Source organism: Phaethon aethereus (genome assembly GCF_964289735.1).
Source record: "Phaethon aethereus genome assembly, chromosome: 5".
In the NCBI taxonomy this organism is placed as follows: Eukaryota; Metazoa; Chordata; class Aves; order Phaethontiformes; family Phaethontidae; genus Phaethon; species Phaethon aethereus.
Window position 1 is genome coordinate 9,139,111 of NC_138579.1, and position 22,879 is coordinate 9,161,989.

At 39.7% G+C, this 22,879-nt stretch overlaps 1 protein-coding gene across 1 annotated transcript in view; it reads left to right on the forward strand.

The window, feature by feature from the left end:
- Positions 1-22,879, forward strand: part of SYNE2 (spectrin repeat containing nuclear envelope protein 2) — a gene marked incomplete at its 5' end in the record, with an annotated part of 187,650 nt that overhangs the window by 16,386 nt on the left and 148,385 nt on the right. The window contains 20 exons of the mRNA XM_082000771.1: positions 855-1,019; positions 2,872-2,984; positions 3,694-3,850; positions 5,548-5,644; positions 5,788-5,966; positions 6,123-6,287; positions 7,585-7,758; positions 9,378-9,536; positions 9,807-9,980; positions 10,921-11,055; positions 11,219-11,374; positions 12,557-12,768; positions 13,050-13,125; positions 14,739-14,857; positions 15,452-15,575; positions 16,426-16,583; positions 17,035-17,182; positions 18,397-18,995; positions 19,870-20,049; positions 21,051-21,201. Of these exons, the coding sequence (XP_081856897.1) occupies positions 855-1,019; positions 2,872-2,984; positions 3,694-3,850; positions 5,548-5,644; positions 5,788-5,966; positions 6,123-6,287; positions 7,585-7,758; positions 9,378-9,536; positions 9,807-9,980; positions 10,921-11,055; positions 11,219-11,374; positions 12,557-12,768; positions 13,050-13,125; positions 14,739-14,857; positions 15,452-15,575; positions 16,426-16,583; positions 17,035-17,182; positions 18,397-18,995; positions 19,870-20,049; positions 21,051-21,201 (3,441 nt within the window). The remainder of the gene's footprint in view (positions 1-854; positions 1,020-2,871; positions 2,985-3,693; positions 3,851-5,547; positions 5,645-5,787; positions 5,967-6,122; positions 6,288-7,584; positions 7,759-9,377; positions 9,537-9,806; positions 9,981-10,920; positions 11,056-11,218; positions 11,375-12,556; positions 12,769-13,049; positions 13,126-14,738; positions 14,858-15,451; positions 15,576-16,425; positions 16,584-17,034; positions 17,183-18,396; positions 18,996-19,869; positions 20,050-21,050; positions 21,202-22,879) is intronic.

A 22,879-nucleotide genomic window follows, 5' to 3' on the forward strand; every position in this document is an offset into this window, starting at 1 on the left:
ACCAGCATGAGTGTGTTTGATGAAGAAGCCTAAGCCTACCCCAGTAACTCACACACGGAAAAATGGGGAGGTGATACTTCATTTGGATTGATAAAAGAAGTATTGAGCCTGAACCTGAAGTTCAGACAAAGTGAGTGGTGTACAGTGCCCAAGAGTAGGCAGAAGGTGACTCTGTATTACTCTTCTGCCTCTTGAGCCTCAGGACTGTGAGACATTTGAGAAAAATGGCCTGCATCTGATTATCTTCGAGCACTCTTCTGATGAAAGTTTTTGGCCTATTTATGCTTAAAAGGTTCTTTTGGGACATAATTATGGCTCAGATAATGATGCAGCTGGGAAAAGTGTGTTAATATATTCTTTCCCATGGAACGGATAGTGATACAGGGAGATCTCGCTGGTCAGTGCTTTGCAAAGGGGTTGGCTGTGTCGCCTCCCTCAGCCACAAGTAGGAATGTATTGGGCTTTGCTGTTAATTGCTCTGTATGGAAGAGAAGTTCCCCTGTCAGCCCTGTGATGGAAAGCTGTCCAGAGCATCCCTGTTTCACCTCTATTTTGCAACTCATGTACTATAAATTTCCCTGTTGCTGGGCCTTGAGATGGTCACCAGCGAAGGATAGTAACTGCCAAAGTCTCTGTAGTGTTACAGAGATTACAGGCTGGGGAACAAATCTGGGTCTCAGGTAAACATAGCTGATTTGCAGCTGACTTCACTGGAAGCTCCTTTTCTGAATAGTGACAGGTTTTTTTTTTTACTGGGATGTCTAGAGCACTAGCTTACGGAGCATGTATCAGTATCTTGGGGATGGGGAAGAAGGTAATGGTGAGAAATTTAATCACTTATTTTCCTTTTTAAGATTAATGAATGGAAAGTGAAGCTGGACCAGATGTTGCCTTCTCCTCTAGATAGCATTGAGGCCTGGCTTCAGGAGGTAGAACATCTGCAGGCAGAAGATTTGCCTGATTTGCAGGACCCGTTTAAATCAATGTTTGTCTTCAGAGAAATAATTGTAATATTTAAGGTATGCTAATCACAAAGGAACATTCTGCTTCAGAAGTCTGACCTACCAAAGCACTTGTTATGGAATTGCTATTTGACATTTTGGGAAGTGAGGTGGATATGTTTATCTTCTGAAGATTAAAAGCTCTTCTGAACATACCTTTGAACAATAATGACTTTAATTAAATAACTGCATGGGTCTATAAGGAAGGTTTCTGACTTCACTGGAGCGAGATTACGTTTGAGTACTATCTGAACGAGTAAATTATGGTATTCTTTTTTATGTGGTTCCTGCAACTTGTTTGTTTGTTAAGTAATAACACAGGGTAATTGCATCCTTATCTTTAAATCTATGCTTAATGCATACCTATTCAGAAAAGCACTTGGTCTCAGCGTTACATTCCAGTGAGTTCAGGTAGTTTCTGTGTTTAAAGTTAAGTGTTTGCTGAATCACTCTGTAATTCCATGAAAAGCAATGGGAGGTACTTTGATAGCTCTCTACCACGCAAGTTATTTGTACTGATCTTGAGATCTTTACACTGATAGTAGTTTAAACATCCTTTTGAGTTTGAAAACTTTACAGAGAGTTATGTGTTGATGCCTGGTTGATCATCATAATGCTGTACTTGATTTTTTAATGAACAAAGGGGAAGTTGCATGTTTTTGTGACACGTCCTTAAAGAGAATTTGAAATAATGGGAGATGGAGCTCCTTGTGAGTGGCTTGGTAACACCACTTTTTTGTACTGTTGCTAGTCAGTCCCTCATGAGGGATAGCCTTTTAATTGATAGCACTTGCCAGACTTTAGCCTAAGTAGTTAAAGCATTTCCAAGAATGAGACAAAGAGAGAGATGTCATTGTTTTAGGAGTCTCTTTTTTCCCATTGAACATACAGATAAAATCATTAAGTTCCTTAAGAAGAAGTAACCCAAGATTCTTAATTTCTGTCAAATTTACTTTTCCTGATGGGAAGACTTCCCGCTGAGAATTTTTTTCCGCTTCTTTCCTCTAGTCAGTCCTTTTTGTATGTCTCATGTAGGGACCTTCTTGCCAAGGTGGTGCCTTATAATGGAAATTTTACATTTTCTTCAGATCTAGGAAATTGCCCACCAGTGCTCATAACTGTCTGACTGGAATAGTATTAAGGTTACAAAATCAAGTGTTTAAAATCTGTGCACTATTTTTGTAGTAGAGGGCTGCCCCAGGATTTAGCCATTTCCATTAACATGCTTTGTGGCAGCTTTTATTACATAAAAATGAACTTTTAGCATATTTCTTTATATGCCACTTTACGAATATGCTTATATTCTGTGCACTGCATTTTAAGTTTTATTGTTACATAGGGAATTTGGTGCTGAGACACATGCCTGTAAAATATTCCCAATCGTGATACTGGCAATGAGAGGGTTAATGCGATATGCTGTCAGTGTGGTGTTAGATGGAAATTTACTGAGCGGTCAAACGAAGTATTAAGCAAGTATGACATAATAGGTTTAGTCAACAGGTTTTTCTGTCAGCCTTTGCTAACACACAGCAAAGAACAACTTAATATCCTGGAACTGTTACGATGACACTTTTTTGTTCTAAAGATGATAGTGAAAGAGCAGAAACAATTGATAGTATGGGTAGTGTAGATTCATGTTCCTTATATTTAACTAGATGCACTGTGATAAGAGAAATCAGGTAGTACTGCACTAAATATGCACTTTAGAAGGTGATGAGATGAATACTTTCATTGCACTTTACTGAGTAAAGACACTGGAAGATTGTCTTGTGCTGACTGTTTCTTAATAGCTCTCACCCTAATAGCAAGTGACTTGCAGATTCCCAGATTAAATACTCTAGAATTAAAATGAATGTCTTATTCTCCCTAGGGTTTGATGGTTTGTTTTGATTATCACTTGGACACCCTTCAATCATTTAAGAATGAAGATGAGAAGAATATGCCACTAGTCGTGCCTGAAAAGTTAGAGGAAATGAAAAGAAGGTTGTGATCCTCCAATTCCCTCTGCTTTGACTATGTTGTGTTCTAGCTCTGCTGTTGACTTGCTCTGCTATTCTGAACAAAGCACATAATTTATCCAAGCCTTGCAGAAAAAGAGCATTTGCCACCTAAGCGCAGGTTGACTGCCAAGTAGAGCAGGCAGGTTCACTCACTGGTTCCAATGAATGTCTAATTATGTGTACAAAGTAGAGCTCATTAACAAGACTTTTTCAGATGCCCTTTGCTGGTGTGGATAGGAAATGCCCACTAGGGATAGGAAACATGAATATTTGGAATGTAAACGTTTCTCTGGGAGTGGGGATTCTCTAGTTTTTAATTTAGAAAATGTAATTTTCTAATTTTAAAATCACTGAGATCTACAGGTTGTGTAACCCCATATATCTGTTGGAGAGTATTTGCAAAAATGACCAGTGAATCTGTGTCCATAACCTGAGATACTTTGACATACAGATGGCATATGACCCTTTTCTGGGCATTTAAGTTTTTTCATAAATTGAGCCATCAAGATTGACTCAAAATTGTTGCTACTTACAATTTTGTTGTTATCTTAAAATTTTACTCCTGTCATAACAAAATAATGTTTATATATTATATATATAGTTCTGAGTTTTTAGGTTAAAAACCTTACACATTAATGCCTTCTCCATCCAATGATTTTGAGTCAACTTTTGCAACATCTCACTGTTTGCAGATTCAGCAATATTCGTTTCACAAACTCCAGCACCTTTCTTGAATACCACTATGGACTCTGCACAGCTATTGCTAATGAAGTGATGTTAAAGCTAAATATTTGGGACATGAAATACGGGACAAAAGAATCAGTGGAATCACTGCTGGAGAATTGGAATGTAAGTTTAAATATTTGTATCACACCCTGACAATAATTCTTCTTCGTCACCTCTCTTTGATTCAAGCTTGTGTCTGTCCTCATCTGAAGATACTACAACAGTTGGTAGAAGCATGGTAGACTTGTGAGGTTCGGGATTTATGCAAAGGAGGACAGGTAGGCTTCCACAGAAGCTTTCCTCCCCCTGCCACGTCTTCCCATTTTGCTCTGAATGCGAGTTCTTTCTTCAGTTTGGAGAAATAGAGTGACCTGTGACTGTAATTTTCTCTCTTCCCTTTTTTATTCTTTATTGGGAAGATTTCTTTTTTTCTAGACTGTTTATAGAGCCAGCAGTAGCAGCCCTTCCATAGCTCAAATCCACACAAACCTCTCTGGGGTAGTTTAGTAGTTGCTATCTTCAAAAACAACCATTACCCACGGTGCTGGCTAATCTGCCTTTGGCTGTGGCCCTCTCCTTTTCCCAGCTTCCTTACCTCCTTATGCTTCACGGTGAACATGAATTGTCTTGTTCTGTTCCATTTTGTGCTTAGCTCAGCTTCTTGGCTAAAGTTTTGAAAATGCTGCCACATGTAGGCCATATAGGAGGGGATGGCTTACCCTACCCCAAATACTGACAAAGAATACTGCATCAAGAGTAGAGGCAGAGAGATGAAAATGCTGACGCCAAAAATTTTGCCACATCTCCAGTTAATGGGACTCCTTCTGAGTTCCATCTTAGTGGAGTTTCTAAAGAGTTTCTCAGAAGCTTTTCAGACTGGCAAATCCCTGGTTAAATTAGTGGGAATTTCACCAGCATCAGAACTGTGGAAGGAGGCAACAAGAGGTTGTATAAAAAAAACCAGTTTTGCTGAGCAGTATGAACCTTAGCCTGTGGTGAGATGGGAGTACAGAGTTATTCTGCACTGAGTTTCTTGATTCAGTTGGTTTCATAAATAGTTGTTATTTCTCCAACTGTGGTTCATGGTCTTTCTCAAGCTGATAGAATACAGAGCTTTCTCAAGGAGTTCAAGGCTTGTCGCTGGCTCTCCTTCTGGTCCCATGATGTGCAGTCCTGGCTGAGTGGTGGTATAGTGGCCCAGATTTGTCATGGCCACAGGAGAGGTGGTTTTGTAGCCTGCTAGATAGGATGTTTATAGGAGTGGGGTGAGATGCATCTCTCTGGGGTGAGATGCAGCTCAGGCAGAGGATCAACCCTCATTCCCTGCATGAATATTGAAAGCACAAGTCCCCTCATCTACTCCCATTTCTTCCTCTCTCACCCTTTCCATCCCCAGTTTGGATCATACTTGATCTGTGGCAGGAGCTAGGCACATCGATATTTCTGTGCATGCAGGGAAATCCACCTTTCACTTTCATCACTTTTTTGACTTATGTGACTAAATTCTGCCTGATGTTCTCAAAGCCATGTCTCAATATTGCCCTAGGGCTGTAACTTTTTGAAGTAAGCAGTCCTGACTCATGCAGGGCTGTGACTCAGGCAATGGCATTCAGGAATTAATACCCCCACTGCACGAGCAGAAAAAAGAATAGGTCTGTTTCAGACTAAAGGGTGCAGATGAGTTGCTGGATAGGCTTTGCTCAGATGACATTTAACCTGTAGGTTATAGCCTCATATTTAAAAAAATGTATCCCAAGCTGCATTTCCTACCTAGTTTATTAGGTTAGTGTTACCCATGCCATACTTTTCACTTTGGGCAGAATTTCATTGAAGAAAAGAGGCTTGAAACGCAACTAGAAACTGCTACTCACATCTGTGAAGATTTGAAAAACAAAAACATAAGCGGTCCTGACTTAGGTAAGTTTGTGCACAGAAACTGATATGAAGACCTCTATTTTGAACTGATGTGCTGTCACCAGTTTTAATTCCCACTTATGTTTTGTGTAAAATAACCTCTCTGTTTCCAAACATATAATGATATTCCCTATTTGATGTCCTAGCTGGAGATCCTCAAAAACTTTTTAAGACAGTGGAGTCAAAGATTTCTATGTGCAGAGACTATATTTCCAATGTAAATGCCACCCTACAGAAAGTCCTGTCTTCCTGGAGTACTTATACAGAAAACATCCACTTACTAAAGATGTGGCTGGAAGAAAAACGAAATGAGCAGCCGAAAGAGGTATGTGGGTGGGTTTCTCTTTGTAATGACAGAGATTGGAAGCCTCCTGGAAGGAAAGCATTATACATGACAGTGGTTGTTGCTTTTCCGTTCCTCATTTCGGAAATAAACTTTTGGCAGGATTCTGCTTTACATGATTTTAATGCCTCTGTCTAGATCCCTGCTGAGATCCTGGCAAAGTGGAATTCAGTTCATGGTTCCTTAAATGAAGCTGGAAACTATCTCATCGAAGTCAGCAAAGAGCAAGTTGGATCAAATATTGCCAAAGAGCTGAAGAAACTGAACAGGAGATGGGCTAAGTTCATCAAGAGGACACACTTTGTAAGTTACTAGTTTCATGTGACTCTTTTGCTATGCAGTCTTCAAAGTACTATTCTAGACTTAATAGCTTGCTAATCAGAGGTTAACAAATCTTTCAGTCAACTCAGTATTGCCAGTTTTAAAACTGGAGGAACAGAGAATACACAGAGGCATCTCATTCTTAAGTCTCTGTGACTCAGTTAAATGCTCTTTATGACACAATGGAAAATATTCAATTTTTTAAGTGGAAATTTTAAAACCACTTATAAAAGGAAATCTTATTGCAGGATAAAACTCTTTATTCAGTTCTAGGGGGAGTAATCAATTTAAGAGCTTGTGAGCTTTTGCTAAACTGTATAATCTCCACCTCAGCTAGTAGAAAGTAATTATTGCTGCATATTTCTAGGGTTGTGCAACTTTATACCAGCTCACTTGACAGGTTTTTAGGCTGCTGTAAATTCCTATACAACCTGCTTAATGTTTCATATATTACATTTCCTAGAGTGCTTTCACAAACATGACACTTTCACTCTGCCTGGGAATATTAGAGCTCTGAATTTTCTGAGTTGAGCCTATCATTGACACTTATTAAAGGTACTGCTGTGACAATAAACGGCAGCAAAAAATTACAACTTTTTTGTAGGTGATGAGATTAATGTGAATTCAAGAAGATCGAAGGAAACATTTTCCCAAGAGTGAGGGAAATCCAGAGTTTCCTAGAAAAAGCCATAGTAAGAGATGCTTTTAGGAAATATATTCAGAAAACATAGATAAAGAGGCCTCTTGCACCCTTACCAAGGGCTTAAGGACCTCGGGAGTTATTTTTCTGGCATTGCTTTGGACATTATGGCTATAATGTATATTATATTTATTTTTATATATAAAAAGGCAACGGCAAATGCTTGAGCTCTGGCCTGTGACTGCCAGTACCATTAAACTGTTAGCACGCTCCCTGGTCTTGATTTGACCAACACCAGCTATCACTCTCTTGGACAATTCCCTGGCATAGCCTGGGGGATGCTGCAGCCCAGGAGTTACTCTCCATAGTAGTGTGACTGTTGCTGCTTGCTTATAGGGGAGGGGGTGGACCATATGGACGCAGGTTGTACTGTCCCACCTGCTCTCAGGCTTCTCAGGAGGAACTGAGCCTCACATGGTTTATTTACCAGTATGCTTGGCATTTATTTCTCCTTCGATCCCTGTTGGGTGCAAAAGCTGGAAAGTAACCTAAGTAGTGACTGTGTGTTGCAGGAGGGTAGTGGAGAGAGCTGTGAACTGATGACTGGTATGAACATCTTACCCTGCTCTTTGTTTATAGCTTGGTGAACAGAGCACAGATGCTGCTGAAAAGACCAGGGAGCTTCCAGGGAGCCTGGAGAAAATTGAAGAGCTCCTTGGAGGGGTGGACAGTTGGGTAGCAGAGATTGGACGCCTGCTTGGCAAGATCAGTCATGAGGGGCCTGTGGAACCTGAGACAGAGGAACATTTGCAGGTGAAAATGGAAATACACTGCTTAAAATACTTGTTCATCAGATTCTTATCTTTCAGCATAGGTCTGTTGCTGAGGTAGAATGAGCCGTCATCAGTGAAGCAGAAATGAATGTGGATTTTGTGCTGTAACACTGGTAAAAAGTCAAGGCAATGCTAGTATTTTTATGTTGTTTCCCAGGATTGCTCCCAGATGAGCTATAAATGAATCTTGCAACATGAGCATGTCCAGATGACAAGCAGGTGCCAATGGAGCCAGTGATCAGCATCTTGCTCTTGAGTGATATTTACTCTCTGTCCAGCACAGCATTCACAGCAGACTAAAACTCTGCAAGGTGCCGAGTTGAGAATTTCCCCTGATCATACAGTGCTTTTTATCATCTACCCTGCAGTGCAGGGAGGAGGTTTGGGACAACTTAGCTGTGTTCAAGACTTACCTGTCAAAAACTGGAGTACTTGAAGTATTTTTAGCAGCGTGCTGGGTAATTTGTGCATCTCAGCTTATAGGCAGTTGCTCTAAACATCCACAGTGAGCACTGATGAATTTCTTGTTACTTCCACTAGTCTCTATTGTTTCCCATGTCTGTCTGCCTGCCAGGGATTACTGTTTTCCCCCCCAGCAGATGGCAGGTGGAAATATGTATATGTAATGCAGCAGGTTCAGTACAAAGTTTCACTGGAGCTCTTCTGTCTAAGGGACAAAATTAAAGAGATTTTCTTTGGTACTTTAAATCCACCTACAATAACTGTGAACCGGAATTAGTGTTGGTGTACTCTTGGTTTGTGCCTTCTTGCACTGTGTTTAGTTGACAGAATTAGGAGTGTGAGCCTATGAAAAGGATCTATTCATCTTTTTGTAATTGTGGGCATATGTTTATAAAATAGATCTCATTTTGCAGTGTGGCACTAATTTGTTAAAAACAACAAAGTAACAAAAGACACCCTGAAATGCAGCCTCCAAAAATGTGACTGGTATTGTCTCTCCATGTCTGAGCAGGAGAGATCAGGTCGCTTTTTACCTGAGGTACAATAGGTTGAGATCCAGAATAAAGCACTGCTTATCATTAGAAGAATGCTAACTGACAACTTCAAACAGGAAAACCTGTTGAATATTCATAGATCAAAACAGCTCTAATAATGATATTTCTTGATAAATATTCAAATATGGCACGGTACTTTTGCATGCAAAATACCCAGCTGCTTCCTGCCTTTTAGTACTGAATACTGCACAAAAATCTGAGCCTTGATATGTGCTTACTTTTGGATGACTTCATGATCAGATGATGCATATCCAAATGTGTGGTTTGTACACTCATTTGGAAAGCTGTTTCGATGGGAGTGTGTGTTTAAAAAATACTTCTAATTGGCTCCGAGGCAAAGACATGGGAGGTGTCAGTGACAGAAAGACTGTTTCAGCTAAGAAAATCCCCTGTGGATGGCAGCAAATTTCTTTCTCTTTACATAGAGATTTTGCAGTGCAATACACTGGCCATAACTGAAATACAAGATTTTTCTTTGACCAAATATTGACCATCCATGATCGATGCTGGCTTCTTCATTCTTTTCCTTTAAACAAAAAGACATAAATACTTTACGGGCTTCTAATGCTTTTCATTCAACCAGAGCTTATCTGCAAGGGGAACCTCATACCGAGAACAAGTTGTGGCAGCAGAAGAGATATTGCAGTCCCTGGTGCAAAATGTTTCAAATCAGGTGTCCCAACAGCATTCTCACGCCACTGGGTTACAGGCACGAATTAAAGAAGCCAGAGACAAAATAGAGGTACTCTTTTTTTATTGTTATTGTACTTTATACACACAGATGTCTCTAATTTTAGCACCATGTGATTAGGAAGACTCCTTTTCATTCATGTAAAATAAAAAAGGGTTTATACTGTTGGAATCAATCTCCCAGATTCTTGCCAGGGCAAAAACTAGAACATTTCAAAGATCACTATCTCAACTCGAAAAACTTGAGTGATGTTATGAAGCAATACCTTTATGTAATTACTGATACTCTGGCATGTTCTGAAAAGCATCTCTTTTTTCCAAGGCTGTCATGGGTGACATGAACAACGTCTTCTCCAAATCTGAGAAGAGACCTGCAGAGAAAGCGGCTTTGCTCAATTTTGAAGAATCCCAGAAAGAACTTGAGGCCTCCATTTCAAAGGCTGTGCAACTTGTCAGTCAGAAATTAAGTCCCGAAGAATGTATTTCAAGATATGAGGTGCGTTTGTTTTCTGAGACAGCTGAATTTGAGTATTTCTTAGTACTATTTAGTATCTGAAAGGTTAAGGTATCACAGTGGGAAAAAGATGAGATTTTTTTTTTTTTTGGTGGCTATTAATGCTTTTCTCAGCTTTTTGATTTAGCAGTGTTAGCATATATTAACTTGGCAGACAGCTTTAAATGAAGAAATATAAATCTGTATGGCAGTTTATTCAGTCTTAATTTAAATTACTCCATCATCCTATCAGAACTCACCATGTCCTGAACTACAGCCATTTTTTTTGCCTGATTACTAATTAAGATTCCCATCAAGAATCACATGCCTGAATTCTTTGACAGGTTTTTTAAAGCATGATTATAAATACTGAATCTCCTCCTCCCAGTGGCTAACTGGTAAAGAAAGTGTCCGATCTCAAAATCTGGTTCTCCTAAAGGGGTCCTTAGTGAGGTATTGCAAATGGAAGTGCCCAAAATCTGTGTGGCCTCATCTTTGCACAGTGAGGCCTGGGCAGCTGTGGGCCAGGAGCAGCGCAGAGCCTCACTCCAGGCCATCTCATAGGGTCTCATCGGGCTGGTGCAGACCTTTCACCTGTTCTCTGACAGGCATGGGATATGGCCACATACATTGACTAGAAACGAAGCAGAGTTCAGGGACTTCAATCTTTCTTCTTTGGTACCAAATTTGCCCCTAAAAGAGGAGTTACAAGAACAATATCTGCTTTCCTCCAAAAAGCATATGGTGATACTGTCTGCAACCTTTTGCAGATATGCGAGGGTGGAGAATGCCCTCATACTCATCCACACAAGGATCATCACAGCCCATACATGCAACGTGTACGTTGCTTTATGCATTTTTTTTTTTAAGCTACGGATGGCTTTTTATTAGGTAAATAATCTACATTCAGTTCTGTTTATTTTTCATTATTCTTTTCTTGCAGGAAGCTTTTAATGCACTGGACAATAAAGTTCTTGACAAATTTTTGAAAGCAGCTGAACAACTGAAAAGTATTTCATCTGATCGTGAAAAGCTGGTAGTGGAAGAAAAAAGTAAAGATGTTCGTAAAAGATGGGAGGTGAGATAATGTAGGAAGGAGAATCTACTGTCTATTCTCATTAGGCCTGGCATCTTTGAAAAACAATTTTTTTTGTCACAATATGTTCCAAAGTTTTTTTTTTTATTTGCTTTGTAATATTGTTTCACCATCTCACAGGGATAATGTGTTTTGAATTTTGCAGGCAGTTCATCATGAAATTATATCCTGTGTCCAGCTCATAGTAGAAAGGGAAAAAAAAAAATTTAATGCAACTTTAAAAAAAATGAATAAGCAATTAGGCAAAGAGAAGAAACTCCTAAATACAGATAAAACCAAAGGTCTCATCAAGGAACATGAGGTACCTGCCACACTTGTTTTCTGCTCACCTACCTCTCTTTGTGAATACATTGCCTGTCCTTCTTGCTCCTTTTTAGGTATCTTACTGCAGCCTGTGTTTGTGGAACAGGGCCCTTGTGCTTTATGTTACGTAAACACAGAACAAAGAGGCCACCCAAATAATTTCTTTACCTTTTTGACTGCAGTTATTAGCTTCCTTGCAGACTGTTAGAATTAACTCCTCCTTACATGGATGGTATCTTTTTTCCATTTTTTTTAAAGACAGTCTTGAAGCATTAAAACAGATTTAGCTGTGCAAAGTGTAAAAATAAGAAATGATTATGTGGTCTGTGACTCCCTTGATTTGTTACAGTTGCATAGATGGTGTTAGATGCCTTCAGGTGAGAGTATCTTCTCACAGTGCAATAGCCACACTTTACCTCTGTGTTTGCGCTGTATATAGAGTTAGACATAGGACTTTCATGTTTCACTTGCCAGGGTGAGCCATGATGAATCTTATATATTCCATAAGCAGTGGGTTTTACGCTTCATTGCTTCTAGCATTTTCCTTCATCCTCCTCTTTGAGATGCATTGCTGTGTCCGGTTTACCACTTATAAGGGTAAGAGATTGCTCTCCTGTTGAAATTCTGGTCTTCACTGAATTCAGTGGAGTTTTAGTCGTTGCTTCTCATGGATTTATGCTCAGCAAATATTACATATGCAAGAGTAAAGAGAAATAAGCATTCTCAGGTGTATTCCTGCTGTTCATATTTTTGTTAGATTTTTAGTTTATCTTGATTTCACCCTAGAAAGTACAATTATTGACAGGAAATATTTAAAATAAATTTTCCGATTCTATTTTTTCTGTAGTCAATGGGACATATATATCTGGTGTCACTGTGGACAGGACTTGGGACCAAGAGTAGCTAAAATTGCAGTAACATAATGAATTTCAAAATCAAGCAAGAGCCAGTATAGTCTTGTGAATGCTGCTGGGGAACATGTTGCCAGAAATTCTAATTTTCTTCATGACTCTATTTGAAAAAGAATCAATGGAAAATAAATGTTTCTCTCTTGGTTTGACAGCTTACGCTTTAAGTGCACTCATCCAAGAGTACAGGGGAAGTAGAAAAAAAAGTATGAGAATAATTGCATATCCTTATGACTTAATGTAAGTTTATTGTATTGTTTTTCTTTGTTTAGGCCTTTTTTTCACATGAAGGCAGCCTGAGGGAGCTTAGCAAGTCATTAGAAGACCTTAAAATATTGGGAAGACTGTCAGAAGAAACTGTCCCAGGCATACAGACACTGACTGCAGACTGTGAACAAAAGCTAGAAAAGCTTCAACAAATGGTGGCAGATACTTACACGGCCCTGCTGTCTCGTGCTGGAAAAGGACAGTCATCTGTGAAAGAGTGGGTGACTGAATGCATGATGTGTTGTAGGTTCATAGAAATCAGATGTATGGATAAATTTTGTGATATTGTAAATGTGCTACCGGGTATATTATTATGTACATTACTATGGGCAACTGTACATTTAAAAATTTAGTATTAATTTTCATAAACTAGCAAGTACAATGTTTGATTGCCTTTCATCACAGCTGCACTTTTTTTTATCATTAGCCAGGATTTCTTTTTTTTCACCTTTGTGTTTCATATTTTGTTCTTATGTTGAAATGTCTTTTAAACCATAGGAGCTCCATTGTTGCTTCTGAGAATGGGGAAGAGCCTGGTTCTTCTCAAGAAATTGATATCCTTTCAGTACAGGAGGTAAGAAGTGCTCTGTCTAGGGGAGATCATTGGCAAAAGAAAAAAATCATTATTTCTGTTACTATTCTTATTGTGGTAAGACCTCAGGCCTCTGGTCAGACATCAAAAACCCATTGCGCTTGGGAACATAGACGAAGTAAATATTAAAAAGTAACATGCACGGAACAGTACTGGTCATCCCAAGGAGATGTGAGTCTCCAACCTTTTGTTCGGTTTTGCTGAAGAGTGGGTTTCAGCTGGAAGAGTCATGTGTGAGGCTGTGTTCAAGTGCAAATCCCCGTAGTATCTCAGTAATTTGAACAAGTTTCAGAGGACAGAGAAAGGAAAAATAGTGAAGAGTTGGAGGCATTTGCTTTAGAAAAATATATGGAAAACCAGAACAGATGTAACTTCTTCAAAATAATTTCAGAGGGACAAGATACTGCAGTTCATCATTTGGATGCCACAGAAGATATCTCATTTATGATAAACATTCAAAAAAAGTAAGGCTGTAGGCAGCTTGTCAGACAGGCTCGACTGGTGACTTACAGGAGGGACCCATTGTATTTACATGAAGTTTGAGATATGTAGGAATGGCTATTATCAAGGGAGATTTTTTGTAAGGCTATTAATATTGTCCCTGATACAATGATGAAATCTGTTCTCTCATGGATCATCAGAGTATGAAGTGTGCGAGGCCACACCTCGAATACTGTGTTCAGTTTTGGGCCCCTCACTACAAGAAGGATGCTGAGGTGCTGGAGCGTGTCCAGCGAAGGGCAATGAAGCTGGTGAGGGATCTGGAGCACAAGTCTTATGAGGAGTGGCTGAGGAGCTGGACTTCTTCAGTCTGGAGAAGAGGAGGCTGAGGGGAGACCTTACCGCTCCCTACAACTACCTAAAAGGGGGTTGTGGTGAGGTGGGTGTTAGTCTCTTCTCCCAAGTAACCACTGATAGGATGAGAGGAAATGGCCTCAAGTTGTGCCAGGGGAGGTTTAGACTGGATATTAGGAAAAATTTCTTCACCGAGAGAGTGATCAAGCATTGGAACAGGCTGCCCAGGGAGGTGGTAGAGTCGCCATCACTGGAAGCATTCAAAAAATGTGTGGATGTGGCGCTTTGGGACATGGTTTAGGGGGCACGGTGGTGTTTGGTTAACGGTTGGACTTGATGATCTTGAAGGTCCTTTCCAACCTTAATGATTCTGTGATTCTGTGAATTAACATCAGACAGCCTTAGACTGAAGATTAGAGTATATCCTGGAATCAAGGGCGAGAGACGTGCAAAGGCATCTGATATAAGCAGCTTGACAAAAGCTGAAGACAGTGCCCTGGGGTTGCCCGAGGATGTCCATGGAGCCGCAACAAAAATCTGCACAAGCGGATTGTGCTTGCCAAAGATCCAGTATCTCTGGAAGGAATGAATGACCTGACTGCAAGTGTTCAAAAATTTGCTTTTTTGGTTCATGATTGAGTTTAAACACATCTTGTATTCATGAATGGTATCTCTCATCTCCTTTGGGACACATGAAGCAATTGCTTCTTTCCGGAGTTCACAGATGTCTGTTAGTCTTCACTGTGTATTGACACAGCGTGATGCAGACGTTATTGTTACCTTTTTTTATTTTTACTTAGACCTCAAGACCTGCTGCAGATATAATTTTGGAACCAGATGTGAAACATCACAATGGAGAAAGCTATGCAAAGAAATTTGAGGAAAACAGTGATTTGCCCATACCAGCTTTATTAGAGAGGTAATTTTTAAAAGATGTAGTGCATGTATATTGAGATGATAAGACATTCATAAATTATTCTAATGTATTGAACACAGGGTGTACTTCTGCTATGCGGGACTCTGTTCTTGTTCTACTACAGTTTACTTTAAGATTACAGTTACTTTTTTTTAATTGATAAGGAAGCACTATTGGAGCAAATGCTTCAAACTTTAGGATTTTGTAGTAGGAACACTTAGAGATAGAAAACTTTTTCTTCTGCTCTTTTAGTGGGCCAGAAAAATCTGTATCTGCCTTACTAATAAATTCAAATATTGCAAAGTAAAAAAATGTGTCAAGCTTTTAAAGAACTAACATTTTTATGTTCATAAAACTGAATTTAGAGATTGCAGGCAGGCATTCATACTTGAAAATCAGCCAGGTGAGCAATTTCTCAGCTCTCTTATATGTTGCTCATTTATGCCTATTCATTTGGGAGTTATGTAGAAATACGCATTTGCAGTAGACTCTACTTATTTTATATGGTAATCTATTGGTCAGCAGGTCCCAGCCCCTGCCATGTTCCAGTAAATTAGAAGTAATATTATCTCTGAAAGTGATTGCATCTTTTTTTAGCTATAACACACAAAGAAGTAACCTGGAGGAACTTTTGCAAATCAGCAGAGATAAAGTAGCATCTGGCTTTACAGATGAAATAAAAGGCACTTCATGCCTTCAGAATAAGATGCTTGAACTACAGGTAAGTATTCATTTTTTAAAAACATATTTGGCATGTAATATGTTATTTTCTCATGTAGAGCCCTCACCTCTCTGTTATGGGTATTGCCAAGGGAAAAGGAACATCCTTACAACCAGGTTTATTAGAAGTAGAAGGAAAATCAAGGGTTTAGCATTCAGCAGAACTGCATTCTTGCTTAGCAATGGAGTTCTGCAAGTGTTGCTGAAAGAAGAAATTGGTGGCTCTCAATCTGCGGTGATCTGTGGGCTGAAATAGGTCTAATGGAAAAAACAACTACAGAAAGCAGCTTTTTTGTTAGCAGGAGTAGTAAATGGTGGACCATGGTCAGGGTCATCAGAGTTGAACGATCAAATGGCAGTAATGTGCAGAATGAAACTGTTCCAGGACTTATAACTTGATTAAGTTTGTGAGAACCTCGAGGGGATGATAAAAGGCACATAACTGGTGTTGGAGAATTTATTACTGCAAGTTTTCAAGTCCTTGCTTGAAAGGAGTACAAAGGTTATCTAGCATCTCAGAACTTGGTTCAGTTCTACATTTGTTTTTTGTTCTTTTGAACGTAACTAGGCTGAGATATCTTCCACTCATTCTTGTAGTAAAAACCATACTTATTGAACCTTTTATAAAATGTAGACAAGGTATGTATGTTATGGAAATTTTCACCATAAAAAGTTGGTAGAGATTTGCACGCAGCTAAAAAGAAAGAAAAAGAAAGCAATAGATATTCTTACTTTCAGGTGATGTTTTCACTTTTTCTGCAGAGACTCTTGTGACTGTAATTTTATGGACTGGCCAGTCCGTTGAGAAATACTGTATCTTATTAATGCAATTAACACTGCCTATCTTTTAGGTGATAGAGAGCGAAACCAATTCTGGTTGGACACAATTGGAAAACATCTCATCTACCTTAGAAAATCTTGTGGATGAAGTGCAGCAGGCTGCTATCTCCGAGATGAGAAGCAAACTACAAGGAGAATGGAAGGAGCTTCAGGATATTATAAGTACCAGGTATAAAATAACAATTTGTGATTTTAGCTAAGGAATAGTTCATTTTAACTAATTTAACACTATTTTGAAGGGAATAGTGTATGTTACAGAAAATATCTGCACACTTTTAACCCTTTATTTTTAATAATTGCATAAAATTAAGCTTTTCTTAATTAGACTTGGTTCACATATACATTGCAGGTAGTGTGACCCTTTCCAAGAAGGACAGAGCTAGATCTTTGTAACATCACTGTGCAATATTCCCAAGTTTACTGTTATTCCCTTCAACCTTTTGGTTAAATTCACTGGGATTCACACTGCTTTTCAAGAGAAACTTCTTTGACCTCAGGAGGAGGAGGAGAATTGGATCCGTTAGTCAATTACATTATCTTTGTGGCTTTTGGTGCTGTAAAATGTTAAGTGTCTTTTCTTGTTTACTTTCTGAGATGATGTTTTGTTACCTTTCTTGTAGAACAAACTCTTTAAGGACTGCTTTGGAAATTGTTTTGCCAATAGAAAATGAATCCATTCTTCTATGTGAATTAGATCAGCGGCTGAAGAAAAAGGACATCCAGCAGCTTAATCTGATGAATAGTGATCTTGCTTATAGGGAACTAAAGGTAAGGGAAGATGCAGAGACCACACCCTAGCCAGAATAGTTTTTAATATAGTCTAGGAACTAGGGAACTTAATGGAATTTTCATTCAGGAGTTTGGGACAGCTCACAAGACTTCATAAACCTTCTAAAGCCTATAATAGCATTTTACTCCCTTTGCTTTAAATGTCATTGTTACTGTAGAGCCAGCCAGGGACCCTCAATAGGTTTAACAGTAAAAAGCATAGTCGTGAGCATTTCGTCTTGGGTTAGGACTTTCCTTTGATCCAGATTTACACTGTTCCCACCTGACTTTATATCACTTTGTGGAGTCATACACATAATGTGGTGTTAATTTGTGAGCTAAGCTAAGCTGCCTTGTGTCCCATCTGCTGAGGTATCTGAGCACACCCCAGGGTGGTTTTGGAAGCTCTGCATGTACGCAGTAACTTGTTCACCCACTATCAATATCTTATGCTTAGGTTTGGTCTGTCTATTAGGCAGGGTGAATATTGTTGTGTTCTTGACATTCATTCCGAGCTGAACACACTGGCTGAACACACTGGCTGCTACGCAGAGCTAAACGTTCACATATCTCTCTGCCCTTGGCTCTCGAGCTAAGTAGGGTTTAGGTCTCACATGCTGTAGGGCAGAGGGCTTGTGCACTCTCGTTCTAAGATGACTCTTTTTGGCTGGAAGGGCCCTGCATTTTTTTCCCTGCTCTCTGCACATTTGGAGTTTCACAATACTGACGCGCTGCTGTTTGTCCGAGGGCTGTAACCAGGTAGCGTGCAGACTTCACCAAGAGATTTTTAGATGCGTGTAAGTCTCCTCCAGAAGTATAGCATAAAGAACTTAAAAAATGGCATATAACAAACATCTATATGCCCATCTGTGCTCTGTGTGATCTCCCGCTGTGAGGACCTGCTGGTTTCAGTCCCGGGACTCTCATCATCTTTCTCTCCCTTTTGTCTGATTGCTGGAAAGAGGCTTGGGCTTTCTATAATGCTGACCAAATTCCCTGTGTGTGTAATACCATTCTATTTGATTTTTCTTCTTTTACCTTCCCTCCACCAAACTCTAGAGTAGGAAAAAAGAGGTTTTCTTTCTTAACCACCCTGACTAGCATCCTTATTTTATTGCAAATATAATTTGTTTTTCAGTCATAGGTTCAGCTTGAATGCAGTGTACAGGTTTTCTTTCACTTGCTTACGCTGTTGGTTGTTCTCTCAATTTCAGGAGCTACAGAGATCCATATTAAATCAGATTGAGGTGTGCAAACAATTGGAACACCTAGATAGTTCAGCAAGAGATGAATTTAATCCAATAGATCTGCAAGCTGCAAGTAAAATTATGATTTACTATCAAAACCGACTTGAAGAAATGAGCCATAAAATGCAGATCCGTGAGACAGTCCTTAAAGATCTGGAAGCTTTTATGGCCTCATTGAGGAAGCTTCAGTCTTCCATCAAATGTCTCATAGATCCCTCAGGCCAACCTGAAATACAGGGAAAAGCACTGAGAGAGGCTGGACAAGAAGTTTCTCATATGGTAGAAGAGGCTAAATGTTTGGATGAACGCTTGAAAACAGTTGATATTTGTTTGGAAGATGCTGAATGTGGGACAAAAACTTGCTGTGAAAACCTTGTTCTGACTTTATCTGAAGAGCTAAATGTGACTTATGATCCCTCAAGTGAACAGATACTTACAGACGAAAAGGACTTATACAAGATTTTTTCCATAAAAAACAGTGAACTCCTTAAAAACATTCAGGATCTGCGTGAAAGAATTAACAAAATAGGCTTGAAGGATCCAACAATTCCAGCTATTCAACAAAGGTGAATTCTTTTTTAAAGCTCTTTTGATTTCATAATTTCAGTGACCCCAGAGGGCCTGTGGCCCCTTCGCAGTACAGCACTGAAACCTGAAGGTGTCTTGAAGTATCTGTGGAGCATTGAAAGAAACTGTGAACTTATGTTTTATTTGTTCTGTCACAGCCTAAATAAAGAAGCCTTCGCCATTTTTTCTTTCCTTTTAAACTCCTCTGTATGTGTGTGTTTGAAGTGTCAATGAAGAAAAAATAGGAGGTCGATTGTGATGATCTTAGTTTTCAGTAAGAAAATCATCAAACAGGGAGACGTGTCTCCTTGCTGAGCACTGATATATGTGATCTGAAACTTCGTAGTGTAGAAGCCTTGTGTTTTACCACATCCTGAGAAAGCCACTAACATGATTTGTATGTCTCCAATACTGTTTCAGAGGTGCTCTCTGCAGCCTTGCAAAGGATGAATAAACAATTTACTACTGTTTACGCGGACGGAAGGAGGGAGGGGAGAGGATCTTACAAGCTGTGACCATTTTTTAAGTTGTGAAATCCCATGCTGTGGCATAGCTTCATTTCTTAGACCATATTTTAAGATAGCCAGAATGCTCTTACCTTTTAATACAAAATAATTCACTATGTTCATACAGAACCTATTGGCCTTTAGGATTTTGGATTACTTTGTCAAAGATCTTAGGTCAGCATAACTTATCTGAAGGACTGTGTCAAATTACACGAACTGAAGATCAAATTAGACTTTTTATGATCTCATTTAATGTAGTCAGTATGTGCAGCTCAGGATGAATTTCTAGAGGACTTAATTACATTGGGAAAAAATATCAAGGACTTACTTTAATATAAGGCTGTATTTCATTTTTTTTCTAATAAAGGGTAAAATCATTAACGGAATTGGAAAAGGAATTGGATTGTGCTGCTGTTGAAATGAAACCTATGCGAGAAATTGCTAATAAGCTCCCACAGATCAAAGAGGAAAAAGCAGAGGAAGCAAATGAACAGTGCAGAGTTACAGAGAGGTTATGGGAGGATACAAAACTCTTGCTTGCTGAATGGTAAGGAGAAAAGCTACATTTCAAAGTAGTATGTACAAGTAAGAAGTTCACTTGTAAACAGCAAATAGGCCTTAGAACATACTTGAAAGTAAATTAAATACTGATACAGTAGCAAATGTTACTATTATGATGCTGTAAACTATCATAAAGTCAAGAATTGCACATAGAAGTTTGCAGCCAAAGCTCATGAATTTTATGTATTTTTAAGACATCACAGTCCTATCATTTAGCAGGTATGCAGTGATGTGTTGGACTTAATTGGTATACAAAAGAAAAGCCTGTCTGCTCTTGGGAATGGCGTCCTCTATATTTGCTGTGAATTTCACGCCAGCACTTACAAAAAGAAAAGTCAAACTGAAACAAATGGAAGAGGACAGCTGGGAAAACAGAGAGTCTCTTATGCAGGAAAAGTCTAAAGGAATTTGGTTTGATAAGCTGGAGAGAGTGAGGACTGGGAAAGGCTATGATTGACGACCCAGGGCATCTGTGCTTCCCTTACGGTTTTTAAAGGTGCCTTTATGATTTGCATGGACTGACATAGTTCTGGTTAATCCTCCTGGCCTGCACAGGTGCTGGAGGGAGTAATCCGTTTTCATATCCCATTGCAGGTTGACTGAGGTGGTATTTCCCACTGTCTACTACCTGAGATGTTGTGATACCTGCTGCGCGTTGTATTTCAGTTTACTGGTGACTGAGCTCACCTTTCAGGTGGAGAGTATTGTGTAAACCTGAATTGCTCAGGTCACATCATGGTTAAATGTGAATCAGAGGTATAAGATGGTGAAGGCCATTTCTGATTCCAAAAACTGTCCAAATACCATAGCCCAGGAATCACACAGTATTACAGGGTTTATGACTGGTACAGTTGATCCCTGCTTTTCTCTCTTCCAAACGTAGTAGTCAAACTCCCCACATGTCTGAGTATAGGAGAAGGAAGCAGACAAGAGATTGAGGCTGCTGTTTTATGCTTAGGCCATAAATAATACATCTCTTTTTAATAGCCAGGAGCAGTGTGCAAGGGCTCTGGAGCTTCTGAAGCAGTATCAAAGCTGCAAAACTAGTCTGACCAGCATCATCCAGAAACAGGAGATTGTGCTTTCACAGCAAACTTCTTACATGGGGAAGGAGAATTTGAACAGACTAATAACAAAGGTGAGTAACAAGAACTTGCTGAAAAGGAAAGAAAAGCCTTTCCTGGGGCATTTGGGTGTAGGGTTGCCCTTGCGCACCCAGCCTTCAGAGCAAATGTTAAGACCTTGCTTTCACTTTGGCCTCCAAAATACATTTAGGGACACTACCCTGGTTTTGTTTCAATTTGATGTCTAGTTTTGCTTAAGAAATTAAGGTCTTATTAAAGGGGAGGGATTAAAAAAAAACAACAAACAAACCCCATAGACAAACTGTGCTCTAGTATGAAAATAAGATTAAATCCCGTGCTACCAAAAACACATGTTGAAATTGGCCAGATTCACCCATACCCTTTAGAATATTTCTGTATTTTCTACCAACTTAAAAACCTTATAGTGGGCAGTTTGTAAATATACAAAAATAGCAAATTCATTAGTTACGAAGAAGATACTTGTTGTATCTTGAAGAAGAAAATGTTGTACCACTTAAAGCAAAAATAATAGGTAATTCACCTCCTTGGGGCTGCTTGTTTCTCTGCTGTCACTGTAGCTTATAATCAAGGATTTAGATCTGTATCCTCTCCTTGCTCATGTCACTGGGTCCCAGGCAGGTCTTCAGCCAGCCCCACACAAGCAGGAGCAGGAGCTGCAAGGCTGTGTCAACATGGCACGTCTGCTCAGAGACTGGGCCATGACAGTTCTATCCTGCTTCCCAGGCTGGTGTTTGCGTACCTCGCTGTATGTCGTTGCCACCGTGCTCAGAGACAGCTTCGGGATTGCCAGCATGGCGCTGCCCTGAGATGTGGAGTTCTGGAGGCCGGAATGGTTTTGACTAGGCTGGTGATACAGTATTTCCTTGGGCTGCTTACATTTGCAGCATGAGTCTCTGCCCTCAAACTGACTTTGCTGACCAAACTGTGTTGTGGTTAGAAGCCATAACAACATAGTTCGGTATTTCTCCTCTCACTTCACCTATGTTACAAACCTACTTAGAAGACAGACCTTCTATATAGGAGCCGTGGCCTCCATAACCGACATTTGCTCCATGCTGTCTTTGATAGCAGTTAAACATTTGCAGTAGCTTTTACATTAGCTAATGAGACTGAATGAGCATATATTGCTGGACACCCCCTGATTTAGTTTAAAGTTTACTACTTTTCAGACAAAAATTACACAGCCAGCTACATTCTTCTTGGCTAAATGAATACAACCACTGGACGTAGGTGTCTATGGCTAACGGATTAGCAAGCAGCAGCATGTCCATCATGACCATTTTGCTGCAGAGGTTTCGCATTTCCTGGCTGGGTTTTATAGCTGGTTGTTGAGATCCCATTTTTAGGCTTTCTGATAAGGCATCACCCATATCATGCAGGAACCTTTCCTCTCAGGCAGTGCATGGCATAGTTAAATTTAGGAAGGAATGTAAGCGGTTTCTCCTCAGGCAATGGGATGGTGTCTGTGTATGCTTCAGCTGAGGCAGGGTCTTTTCTTGGTTTCAGCAGTGAGACCTCTGGCCCCTCACATCACTTGGGCTTCTGGAGCATGGGAGATCGTGGGCATACGCTGGCCCCTGCTTGTATGGAGACCCCTTGCTCTGTTAACAACCTTTCCTCCTCACCTTGAGTTTTGCAGCTCCCACTCTCAGAATTGTGGTCCACAATAGCTGTGGCACCGTACAAGGCATGTCCTTGAGTGCTGATGAT